The following is a 13,774-nucleotide window of genomic DNA, read 5'->3' as shown; positions in this document are numbered from 1 at the left end:
TTTTTTACACATGCAATGGTACTCAAATTATTTTAAAGTGTTGTCATTTCTGATACTAATACTGTTAAGTCCAACCAAATAGAATGTAATAATTTGAAATATACTTAGAAAATGAATTTTAAATATGAAATTACCTACACTTTAAATATGAAATTACTCACATTTTAAAGCAAGATGAGTAGTCTAGTAATTGACTAAGCAACACTAGCTGTAATATAAAATATGTCCAAAACTGAGTTTATGATCAAAAAAGATTCACCTCTTCTGACTTGGTTTTCTGCTGGTAACTCCTCCATTTATCCCATCTCCATGTTTTAAATCTCAGTGTATTAGTGATTTTTCTCTCTCCTTCATTGCTCATATATACTCAGTTCTAAGTCCTATCAATTATATCCCACAATATCCTTTGCATCTCTCCCCTTCCATAGTCTTTACCTTAACACAGACATTCATTTGTATTCACCTGAACTACTATAAAATCATCCTAATGTATATTCCTACTTCTGCTCTCCCAAACCTACAATGTCCTTCACACTTCTGTAAGATTTCATCTTCCTTATGTACAGATCTAATCAAGTCACTTCCATTCAAAATTCCTCAATTTCTCCCTATTGCACACTGGGAAAAGGTCAAAATTCTCTGTCCAGAATTCAAAGGTCGTCCATGATCAGGAGAACATTGTACACAGTAACAATACTGTTAATAATCAATAATAATCAACTGTGAACAACTTAGCTAATTCTCAGCAATACGATGATTCAAAACAATTCTAAAAGACTTACGATGAAAAATGTTATTGAACTCTAGAGAAAGGACTGATGGTGTCCGAATACAGATTGAAACATACTTATCTTATTTTCTTTCTAATTCTCCTTTTTTTGCTCTGCGTTTTCTTTTGCAACATGGCCAGTATGAAAATGTTTTGTATGACTGCAGATGTATAATCTATATCAAAATATTTGCCTTGTCAAGGGAGGGGAAGGAGATGGAGAGAATATGCAACTAAAAATTTTTAAAAAAACAAATGTTAAAAGTTTTGATTTACATGTATTTGAGAAAAAATAAAAATTAAATATTAAGAAAAAAGAACAGCTGTAGATCCTTATCTTTCTTGATCTCTGTATTCTTTGACAGTGTCAATCACCCTCTTCTTGTTACTTTCTTCTCTTTAGATTTCCATGACACTCCTCTCACCTGGTTCTTCTCACACCAGTATGACCAGTTTTGTTCAGACTCCTTTCCTGGATCTTCACCCAGATTACACCCACTAAACATGAGTGTTCCCCAAAGCTGTCTTGGCATCTCTTTTCTTTTCTTGTTATACTATTTCTCTTGGCAATCATGGTAGCTATATGAATCCAAATCTCATATCTTCTTAATCCAGTCCAAACCTCTCTCCTAACCTTTAGTGCCCAATTTCCAAATGCCTATGGGACATATTGAGCTGGCTGCCTGGTAGGTATTTTAAACTATTCAAAACTGAACTCATTAACTTTCCCCTAAAACTCTCCCCTCTTCTTAATGCTTTTATTACTGTTAAGGGTACCACCACTCTCCCAATAACCCCGGCTTGCAATCTAGATATCATCTTCAACTCCCCTCTTTAGCACCCCATATCCAATTTATTTCCATGGCCTGTCAATTTTATCTTCATAACATCTTTCATATATGCCCCATTCTCAGCACTGACATTGCCACCACCCTCGTGTAGGCCCTATTACCTCACACCTAGACAACTGCAACAGCCTTCTGGTTGGTCTCCCTGTCTCAAGTCTCTTCCCTATTCCAGTCTATCCTCTACTCAGCTGTCAGAGTGATCATTCTAAAGTGCAGATCTGACCACTTTATTCTCCCCCTCCCCCCAAACCTCTATTCAATAAACTCAAGTGGCTCCCTATTGCCTCCAGGATCAAATATATAAAATCCTCTGTTTGGCTTTCAAAGCCCTTCATAACTTGGCCCCTTCCTACCTTACTCTCCTCTGCGTATTCTGTGATCCAGTGACAGTGGACTCTTTGTTGTTCCTCAGCAAGGTATTTTCATTTGCTTTCCCTTACGTCTGGAATTCTCCCCCACCTCATCTCTACCTTTTGCTTCTCTGGCTTTCTTCAAGCATCAACTACAGTCCCACATTCTATAATAATCGCTTTTTAGTTACAGTTATAGTGCCAACCTGCTTCAGTAGAGGGAATTTTCTTATTTAGCTGTTCCCAATAACAATAAGATTACTGGTAAAGTTTCCATCCTATTTTACTTAGAAGTACAAGAACTTAAAAAATACTTCATCAATTAGTTTCACAATTACTGAGACAAAAGAAATGCTACTTTGAAAAAGATCTAAAAAATTATTTTTCAAAGTAAATGATTAACTTACATTTGTGAAATTTTTAGTAATCTTTTAATACAATTTTTTTGGAGTTATAGCAGCATATGACCATTATGTTCTAAACAGTCATCAATAAAGGAATTATAAGTGTGTATAAAAACAAAAAAAATCATTTAGAAAAATATATGAAATTTATTTTTTAATGCTCTTATCTACCTGTAAAGCAAAAGACATTCTAGTGTTTTGTGTTTCTTCTGCCTTACCAGCTCTCGATAGACACCTTCATATTTTCCTTCAGGTTTTGTTATCTTTTCTTTCTGGAAAACTTCCCTGTTTCGATTCCCTCCCGTATTCATGCTGAGATTACTTCTAGCATTACCACCACCTCCTCCAAATGTCTTGGTCTTTAGAGAAGGAGGGAAAGGAAAAAAATGAGATTTAAGTGAACATTTTATGAAAACAGCATTAAAGATTAAGTAATCAAGTTATGACTAATTCAATAAATCTGGAGTAGGTAAATTTCTACAGCTCTATTTTATACAGAGAAGTAAAATGTTAAATTCTATTTTAAAAAATTTAGCTACAAAGTTCCTTCTCTTCTTAAGTCCAGACTAGAATTTTTTTTTAAATGTTACATAATTTTAATTGCTATGTGCTACTCTCAGGCAAATCACTAAAAGAAATGTAAATGCAGAACTATAAAAGAAGAAAAATAAAATAGCCCATAAATTAAGCAGGTTAGGTACTTTAAGAAAAAATTCTTCAACATTTTAACATTTACGAATAATGCCAAGTTTTAAATTTTATAGTATATAGAAACTGAATTTCAATAGCTGAACAAATTCAAATAGGCAGTACACAAATGCATTCTTCTAATTTCACTGGTCTTACTGAAGAAATATGTCCTCATTTAACCTTCTGTATCTTAAGTCATTTCGTTGTTTATTGAGATATTAGGAATATAAAAAGCATTAGTTGGGAAAGAATGATACATACCCAAGAATAATATGCATACCTGTAACATGTTTTTCTATAAACTATACAGTCCACATATTATAACCAGTTTACAATTCCAAGTAAATTATTTATACACATTTTTAAAAATTACTCTACAATTTTAAATTCCCTTTTTCCCCCCAATAAGAAAATAGCCAATAGACAAATCTGGGAGCAAAAAACAATAGAGACAATTATTTTTAATCAGACGGATCACAGAAAGAAAATTTAAAGATAACACTATAGATAATGGTCATAAAAGAGGCATGAGTAGAGAAGGTAAAAATAGGTGGATAATGTTCTATGCAATTTTTAAAAACCCACAATTTAAAATTTTATTTCAGATCAGAATAAACTTGTAACTGCTAAAACCAAAAGCACACAATCTTCTTATAGAATTGCCAGCTCACAAAATTTAAGCAAAAATATTAAATCTATCAAGAAAGTTCTCTAATTAAAACCCATGTGACAGAAAATTAAATGCCTTAAAACTAATGATCAAAGTCACTTTACTTAGGAAAAGTAATATGATTATTCATGACAGAAAAAACCCAATACAATATTTTTTGTAGATTAAGCATATGTTTGAACAGGGTTACTTAAGAGGAAGCAAAGTCCATGGGAATGAACTTTGTTAGAAGGAAGCAAGGAATAAAGAACAGTTTTCTAATAGCTGAGATACTATAATGCATATACTTTCATAGATAAAGACAGAAAGTCAAGCAATTGAGAGGAATTAAATTCAAAATTATCCCATGTTTACTACTCAATTTCGAAAGGAAAGTTCACTATTAAATAAACTAAAAGGATAAGTTTCTTTACAGGTAATTAGCACCTATTAAATAATGAAATCTTGAATTTTACAAGTAAAGTCAAGCTCAATCAATATAATCAGACATTAACATTCCTCTGATCAAGATTTTAAAAATCAATTATAAGTTACAGGAATTTCTATTCTTAGTGAGGCTAAACTAGGAAATAATTTCTTCTTAGTATTAAATACAACAAAATGTATAAAATATCTCATTTTAAAGACAAACCACTTTAACAGATTTCAAAATCAAATATACTTTTTCCAATACTATTCAACAGAAATTTAGCAACCAAAAGAAAAATCAACTTAAGTCCTGAGTCATTACCAATATTATAGTCTTTTCTTTGTTTGTTGCACACAATAAATGCTCAATTGATGCTGCTGAATTACTTTCTGAAGAGCGAGACTACAGAGGAAAATTTCAATGAAGAGTTGTTCCTCAACCTATGTCAAGGGAAATGCCTCTCCACTGGGATGGATTTTGGAAGTGAAGGGCTTTAACAATAAAAGTTAACAATTATTACTATTGATAAAGGGTAGGTTATCAGGTTCCCAGATCAAAATCCTATTACCAGAAGTCTTCTAGACCCATCGCCAAGAAACAAATTTGAGAGCAAGAATCCCAGGTGCTTAGAGGAGGGAATATACAGAATTCCCTGCCAGATCTCAGAATGATAGCACTGTCACTTGAATCCAAAATGAAAAAAACTTGGGAAGAGAGATTCCACTACTCTAAATAGGCCTCCTTGCCTCTGCCTCTTAAAATCTCTAGTTTCCTTTCAAAGATCAGCTCAAGTATTACCTCCTAGAGGAAACTTATCCTCATCTCCCTCCCATCCCCCACCTATTAGTGCCCTCACTCTAGAAATTGCTTTGTCTGGTTTTTTGTTTATAGTTTTATGTGTGCAAATTGTTTCCCCCAATAAAACGTCAGCTTCTTGTAGCAGGAAGTATTTTGCTTTTGTCTTTGAGTACCAAGTGCCCAACAGTGCCTGGAACAGAATATATGTTTAATAAATGCATGTCAAAAGAATGAATATATGATTACCTGTTCCCCTCTCAGGAAGGAAGGACCTTCGATATGGACAGAGTATAAAGCCCAGGCCCAGATCTTAGCTATACTTCTGAATATCCATTACCACTTCCCGTCTACCTAACCATGTCCAAATCTCGGAATCTACCACAGTCAAACCAACCTATTTCAGGTAGACAGGATGATCACACAATTAGCTTTTATTTTTTACTACCAGGTTCAGTTAGTTTTTATGTGAAATAGGGATTACGCTCCCTATCTAGATCTCATGGGGCTGTTGTATCAGAGTACATATTAAACTTCAGAACTGCATACGATAAACAGAAATACTAAATAAATTGTAGCTGTAGTTATTGTTACTAGAATGCTAAAGCTGAAAATGCAAAGGGCCAACTATGTGTGGAAGAAGAAGGAACGCATTAGCGCAAGAACCTATTTTCCTTATGTTTTCTTGTCATTGACAGTATTATTTCTACTTTCAGATTCTAAGACACTGAGATAACCTTTTTTTAGCCAATAATATTTTTATTTCCTGCCCTAACATAACCCCATCATCTGCCTGGAGCAAAAACTGTGACTAGTTCTGGTTATTTTCCAGTAGGGGTTAATATATGATAATAGTCTTACATAGCCATAGGCAATTAATATTATATTAATAATAATAGTTAGCACAGATAGTGCTTTAAGATTGATAGACTGCTTTACATATGTTAACTCATTTGATCCTCACAATAACCCTGTGATGGAGGATCTATTATTATCCCCATTTTATAGATGTTACCTGCTTATAATTTCCACTTCTTACGTCCTAGTTTCCTTAATCTTTGAATCAAACTGGTCGAGCTGGGCATTTTTTGTGTGTAGGGTATCTAATAGATAATGACTGACCTCTTTCCTCAATCACTATATTTTAACCTTATGGAATAAGAATTAGACTATATGAGTAAAATAAAATATAATTAAGGGTGTGTATATGTATGTGTGTATATACATTATGTGTGTGTAATATGTGAACACGTTTATGCACACATTGTACATACATGTTTCTACATGTATGAACAGAGACATAGGTACAAATACATATATGTACGCATAGTCATATGTATATGTAATATATACATAAAAATTTAAATTATAGTTTCCTACCTCTTTGCTCTTTGAAACTTCTGCAATAGCAGCAGTTCTCTGCTTTTCAAATTCATCATTATCACCTGGAGGTTTGGCAGGAGCTGTCACTTGCAATGTTTTTCTCCGATCAAGTTCTCTGCTATCCACTTGGACATGAGACACACACTTCTAGTGATATGGAACATATATAAAACCTATTTACTGTCTAATACAAGATATCCAATTTATATTATAGTTTCTTACATATTTTATTTCTTAAAGAAATACCAGCTTAAATTCTAATAACAGAACCCACAAAATGGCAGCTCTACTTCATGAACTTAAAAATGAGAATTTTTTTAAAAACAGATTAAATTGATAATAAAATAAAATAATGTTATTAGCTGGGTAACTAGGCAAGTAATAATTTCTCCTGGCTTCAGTTTCCTTATATATATGAAACGAGAAGGCTGAATTTGATAACTTCTAAGATCCTTTTTAGCTGTAAATAAATGTTCCCATGATCCTGTTATTAAGTCAAAATGCACTTGATGAATCATGTCATTGAACAACAAAATAACTTTCAGTTAATACTGGAAATACTTAAAATAAAGTCACTCTGCTAAGGTGCCTAATTTTATTTAGGGTGATTTATCTGAAAAGGTTCTAAATCTCAAAGAAATTACTATTCAAGAATAATTAGTGAATGCATTGCACAATTAAGAGAAAAATATTTGCAAAAAGTTTCACTTCAACATTATACTGACAGTTGGTTACTTTCAATCTGATGGATGTTATCTTCTTGGTGTGGATATTTCCTTCCACCAAGAGATGGAGATCAAAATTCATTCATGACTTGTCTTCCTTTGTAATATTTGTCTATCTGCTCCTTTAACACACAGCTCTAAAGCACCATTTTCTGTATGAAGCTTTCCTGATATCCTCAATTGTTAGTGCCTTTCCTCTCAAACTATCTAGTATTTAACTAATTTGTATATGTTTGTATGTATTCACTTTATATTTATGCTCTGTGTGTGTGTATTCACACACATACTTATTATCTCCCACATTAGAATGCAAGCTCATTGCAAGTAGGAGTTTTTTTTTGTTTTGTACGTGTGTCCTCAGCACCTGGAACATAGCAGGAACTTAATAACCTGCTGATGAACTCACTGATTTATCCTTCCATAACTCCTCTGTAAAGGACACCCAGTATAATAAAAGAATTGTAAGTTAAAATGTTAAATTCCACCCCCAATCGGTAAGCTTCTGTTCCACAAAATAGATACTAGTAGATGTAACAAGCACTCCTAAAGGAAATAAAAATTTCACAGTATTTTGTAGTACATCAACTCTAAATTACCTGCAAAATAGGAATAATAAAATCTTTTGCCCTAAATAAAAAGTCTGAAGTCTCTCAAAGACAAATGCCGCAAAATATAGCATATTTCTAATGATGTAAACACATTCCGGTTATACAAGCATCAGATATGAATATATTTTTTCAACTTATTTAAGCAAAGCTTATTAAGCTGAAATAAAACTAAATATGAGTGCACTTTCAATATCATTTCAATTTTATTTAGGTTATTACTTTATTATGCTTCTTAAAAAAAAAGTCAAACACAAATGTCAATTTTTAAAATTTGAATAAAGATAATTGTAGATTGTAAATAAAAAGTAATTTACATGAAGACTCCGGTGATAATATTGGGGAGGGGGATTTTCAAACAGATTATTACCATTTTAAAATATGAATTATTACATTTGTTCACATTGTTTTAATAATTAAAAAAATAAGAAAATATCTTTTACCCAGTTGGAGGTGATTACAAAAGTAGCATAACATAGTAACATAGAATAACATAGTAATATAGAATAGCTGTTTAGGTTTTGCACAGCAGCAAGTGACTATCCATTTGGTCAATCTTTTTTGCTTTCCTATAACTGATAAAAATTCAGAATTTCCCAACATTGATTACATTATAAAACTCCACTATATCCCTTTTAGCTTATTGGTGTTTGTCACAGTTGAGAACTAATTTAACAATAATCATAGTTCTTAACTCTATTCAAATAGCAATACTTAAAGCATAGATTTAATTCCAAGGTAAGAAACATTTGTTAATTTAATTCACTCCCATGCTAGTCTATGCTTCCAATAATTGGGTGCCTGTCCTACTTCACAAAAGTTAAAAGCCATATGTACAGATATCTGAAAGAGACTTCTGATAGCAAAATAAAGACCCTCATAACCTTGCCTTGACTTCTTTTGAAAAGGAAGATCAGAGAAGGAGAATGACAGTGGAGATGATACCCAGGGTACCAAAGAGGATAGGGGAAAGTGGTTCAACCTGTGAGGCTTGTTAAGTGCTAAGCTAGGAGTTTTAGTCAATTAAGAAAATAAGAGGGAAGATGGGACTTCAAATTTCATATCAAGTGTACATGGGGGTCAGGACTGAAAGATATGGAAGGTATAAAAACATGGATTGATGGGTATACCTGGAAGGGTAGTCTTCTTTATAAACTTCCTTTTTTAAAAAATGGTTTTTATTATAAATGATAATAATTTAGATTACATATTTTTAAAATAAGTTTTAAATTTTAAAATTACAGAAAACCCTAGAAAAAATTTTAAAAAGCATTTTCATTAATATGCATAAACTTTTTAAAAATATTGCAATCTTTTTGGTGCTCTCATCTTTAGATGTCTTCTCCATCTAGGTACTTATAAAGTAGGGCAGTTAGGTGGCACAGTAGATAGAGCACTGGGTTTGGAATCAGGAAAACTCATCTTCTCAAGTTCAAATGTGACCTCAGATATTTACTAGCTATATGACCCTGGATAAATCACTTAACTTTGTTTATCTCAGTTTCCTCATCTGTAAAATGAGCTGGAGAAGAAAATGGCAAACACTCTAATATGTTTGCCAAGAAAATCCCAAATGAGGTCACAAAGAGTTGAACACAACTGAAACAACCGAATAACAACTTATAAAGTGGGTTGTTGGGGTTTTTTGGAGGTGGGGAGGGGGGAGAGGAGGAATGAGAGATGTGTTTGTTTTTTAATATAGTCACAACCAATGAATGTATTGTCCTAATTCTGCTTTCTTTGGATTATGACATTTTATCTTTCCATATCTCCTTGTATTCTTCATGTTTCATTTTTAAGGAATAACACACTATTACACCAATGTCACAATTTATTCAGTCATACTGAACTTTGGGGAGTCATTTATTGTGAAAATGTTTCCTACTCTTTAATTTTTAAATTGTCTCTTCTTTAAAAATTAACTAAAATTGACTATAAGTTGATTTTTATTTGTGGGTCTTTACCAAGACAATTTTTCTGTACGTCAGTGACCAGCATCACAAAAAGGTTACTCATCCATTATTCTATTTTGGCAAAGAAATAAGGAACAATTATTAAATTCTTCTGCCTGCTTAATAATTCATTGATGACCAATTTCTGTGACCATTTCATAAGTATACAGTTTGAACAATAAAAATAATTTTCCCAGATTAAAATTCATCTTTTAAGGTAAAAGTTTAATTACCTGTCCAAAAGGTACAAAAGGAGGTGGTCCACCTTCTGTTCCAATGTTGCTTCTATTGTGTTTTGACAAGCTCTATGGAGAAAAATGAGTTTACTCATGAAAATGAAACAACTAAACAATATATTTTTTTCAAATGTGTTTAATTTTTTTTACAAAAATATATTTTTTTGAAATTCCTGAAATACATATCCTAATTTCATTACTTGGCTTATATGGATTGTCATCAGATAACTACAATATTTCATTATCAGCAACAACTATTTACTAAAATAAGAAAATAAATTTTTAAGCAATATTTTAATATTTATTGCTGACTTTCTCACCATCACAGAATCTCAAAGCTGAAAGGTACCTCAGAGTCCAACCTCAGAGTCCAACCTCCTGAACAGTTATCTCTTTTACTATTTCTTCAACAGAAGAATATCCAGCTCTTCTTTTTTTTTAATTAGATTTTTTATTTTTATTTTACAATACTTAGTTTTACATGTTTTTGAGTTTCAATTTTCTTCTCTTCCCTCCCTTCTTCCCTGCCCCTCAAGACGGCATGCAGTCCAATATAGATTCTACATAGACATTCGCATTAAACTTATTTGCACAACAGTCAAGTTAGGAATTATGACCAAAGGAATGAATCACGAGGGAGAAGAAATAAAAAAGAGGAAAGAGGAGGAAAGAAAAAAAAAAGAGAGAGAGCAAATAGTTTGCCTCAAACCGCATTCAGACTCCATAGTTCTTTCTCTGGATGTAGCTCACTTTTTCCATCATGAGTCCTTTGGAGCTGTCTTTGAGCCTTGTATTGCTGAGGACAGCCGAGTCTATCAAAGTTAGTCATCACAGAAGCAATATGTCTGTGGTTGTGTATAATGTTCTGCTGGTTCTGCTCCTCTCACTCAGCATGAGATCATGTACGTCTTTCCAGGTTATTATGAAGTCCATATCTTCCCCATTTCTTATAGCACCATAGTATTCCATTACATTCATATACCACAACTTGTTCAGTCATTCCCCAACTGAGGAGCATCCCCTTAATTTCCAATTTTTTGCCACCACCGAAAGAGTTGTTATAAATATTTTTGTACATACAGGTCCCTTTCCCACTTGTGTGATCTCTTTAGGATATAGCCCTACAAGTGGTATTGCTGGGTCAAAGGGTATGCACATTTTCATAGCCCTTTGGGCATAGTTCCAAATTACTCTCTAGAATGGCTGGATCAATTCACAACTCCACCAACAATGTATTAATGTTCCAATTTTCCCACACGTTCTCCAGCATTTATCATTTTCCTGTTTTGTCATGTTAGCCAATCTGACAGGAGAGATGTAGTACCTAAGAGTTGTTTTGATTTTCATTTCTCTAATCAATAGTGATTTAGAGCATTTTTTCATATGCCTATAGATTTTCTTCCTCTGAAAACTGCTTGTTCATATCCTTTGACCATTTCTCAATTGGGGTATGCCTTTTATTCCTATAAATTTGGCTCAGCTCCCGGTATATTTTAGAGATGAGGCCTTTATCAGAGACATTAGTTGTAAAGATTTTCTCCCCATTTTCTGCTTCCTTCCTAATCTTTGTTGCATAGGCTTTTTTTATATAAAAACTTTTCAGTTTAGCATAATCAAAATTATCCATTTTGCATTTTGTAATGCTATCTCTTGTTGGGTCATGAATTCTTCCCTTTCCCATAAACCTGACAGTTAAACTATTCCTTGCTCTCCCAAATTGTTTATGGTATCAGCCTTTATCCCTAAATCATGTACCCATTTTGACTTTATTTTGGTATATGGTGTAAGATATGGGTCTATGCCCAGTTTCTTCAACACTAATTTCCAATTTTCCCAGCAGTTTTTGGGAAATAGTGAATTCTTGGCCAAGAAGCTGGATTCTTTGGGTTTATAAAGACTAGATGGCTATAGTCGTTGACTACTGCGTCTTGTATACCTAACCTATTCCACTGATCTACCACTCTGTTTCTTAGCAGTACCAGGTAGTTTTGAGGACTGCTGCTTTATAGTACAGTTTAATATCTGGTATGGCTAAGCTGCCATCCCTAGCATTTCTTTTCATTAGTTCCCTTGATATTCTGGACCTTTTGTTCTTCCAGATGAATTTTGTTATTATTTTATCCAGCTCCGTAAAATAATTTTTGGTAGTTCAATTGGTATGGCACTGAATAAGTAAATTAATTTAGGTAAAGTTGTCATTTTAATTATATTAGCTCAGCCTAACCACAAGCAACTGACGTTTGTCCATTTAATTAGACCTGACTTTATTTGTGTGAGAAGTGTTTCATAATTGTATTCATATAGGCCCTGGGTTTGTCTTGGCAGGTAGGCTCTCAAATATTTTATAGTGTCTACAGTAATTTTAAACGGGATTTCTCTTTCTATCTCTTGCTGTTGGGCTTTGTTAGTAATATATAGGAATGCTGAGGATTTATGTGGGTTTATTTTATCCCCTGCAACTTTGCTAAAGTTGCTTTATTTCAAGTAGTTTTTTACTTGAATCTCTAGGATTCTCTAAGTAAATCATCATATCATTTGCAAAAAGTGATAATTTAGTTTCTCCTTTGCCTATTGTAATTCCTTCAATTTCCTTTTCTTCTCTTATTGCTAAAGCTAACATTTCCAGTACCAAATTCAATAATAGGGGTGATAATGGACATCCTTGTTTCACCCTGGATCTTAGTGGGAATGGATCTAGCTTATCACCATTACATATAATGCTTACTGATGGTTTTAGGTAGATGCTATCTATAATTTTAAGGAAGACACCATTTATTCCTATGCTTTCTAGTGTTTTTAAGAGGAATGGGTGTGGTATTTTGTCAAAAGCTTTTTCTGTATCTATTGAGACAATCACATGGTTTCTGCTAGTTTCGTTGTTGATATGATCAATTATGCTGATAGTTTTCCTAATATTGAACCAGTCTTGCATTCCTGGAATAAATCCTACCTAGTCGTAGGGTATTATTCTCCTAATAAGTTGCTGCAATCTTTTTGCTAACATTTTATTTAAAATTTTTGTATCAATATTCATTAGAGAAATTGGTCTATAATTTTCTTTCTCTGCTTGACTCTTCCTGGTTTAGGTATTAGTACAATATTTGTGTCATAAAAAGAATTTGGTAGGACTCCTTCTTCTCCTATTTTCCCAAATAGTCTATAAAGTATGGGAATTAATTGTTCTTTAAATGTTTGATAGAATTCACATGTAAAACCATCTAGCCCTGGAGATTTTTTCTATCCAGCTCTTCTTAAAGATCTCCAGTGACAGAAAATTCATTACTTCCTGAAACAGCTTAATCCAGTGTGAGACAGGTTCAATTCTTAGAAAGATTTTTCTCACATTATCCTGAAATCTGCCTCTCTACAACTTTCACCCATTATCTGACAAAGAGAAAAATTTTAAAGGGGGTACAATGATAGTCTTCCAGTATTTGAAAGACTATTCTGTAAAGGAGAAATTAGATTTATTTTGCTTGGGTCCAGATCACAGAAATAGTTTTACAGGGGCATGACTAGGCTTCATGTGAGGGGAATCTTCCTAACAATTAGAGCTAACTAAATGCAGAATGCATCAATTCAGGAGGTCATTATATAACCTCAAGTGAAGGCTGGATAAGCACTTGCTAGGGACATTGTAGAGAGAATTCTTATATGTGTTAGACTAGGTCAAGGTATTCTGCATCATGGACTCCTTTGGCAGGCTGGTAAAAATTATGGATCCTTTCTCAAAATAATATTTTTAAGTGATAAAAAGAACACATAAGATTAATATCCTAAGAGAGCTAAATGCATTGAAATATAGTTATCATAATATTTTTTAAAACAAGTTAATGGACCCCAGGTTAAGAACTCTTAGACTATATGGTCACTAGTGTTCCTCTCAACTTTGATATTCTGTGATTTCTGTGAAACTTTAACAGAAGCAATATTTTTTC

At 33.0% G+C, this 13,774-nt stretch overlaps 1 protein-coding gene across 3 annotated transcripts in view; it reads right to left on the bottom strand.

Moving 5' to 3' along the window:
- TDRD3 (tudor domain containing 3) overlaps nucleotides 1-13,774 on the bottom strand; it is a 206,823-nt gene that overhangs the window by 101,197 nt on the left and 91,852 nt on the right. For all 3 annotated transcript variants that reach the window (XM_036755196.1, XM_036755195.1, XM_036755197.1), the window contains 3 exons: nucleotides 9,834-9,905; nucleotides 6,316-6,465; nucleotides 2,590-2,730 (listed from right to left, as the gene is read on the bottom strand). In XM_036755196.1, coding sequence (XP_036611091.1) covers nucleotides 2,590-2,730; nucleotides 6,316-6,465; nucleotides 9,834-9,905 — 363 coding nt within the window. The remainder of the gene's footprint in view (nucleotides 1-2,589; nucleotides 2,731-6,315; nucleotides 6,466-9,833; nucleotides 9,906-13,774) is intronic.

The sequence above is a fragment of the Trichosurus vulpecula genome, chromosome 4 (assembly GCF_011100635.1).
Source record: "Trichosurus vulpecula isolate mTriVul1 chromosome 4, mTriVul1.pri, whole genome shotgun sequence".
In the NCBI taxonomy this organism is placed as follows: domain Eukaryota; kingdom Metazoa; phylum Chordata; class Mammalia; order Diprotodontia; family Phalangeridae; genus Trichosurus; species Trichosurus vulpecula.
The sequence above is the reverse complement of the archived record's forward strand: the minus strand, read 5'-3'. Positions and strand labels throughout refer to the sequence as shown.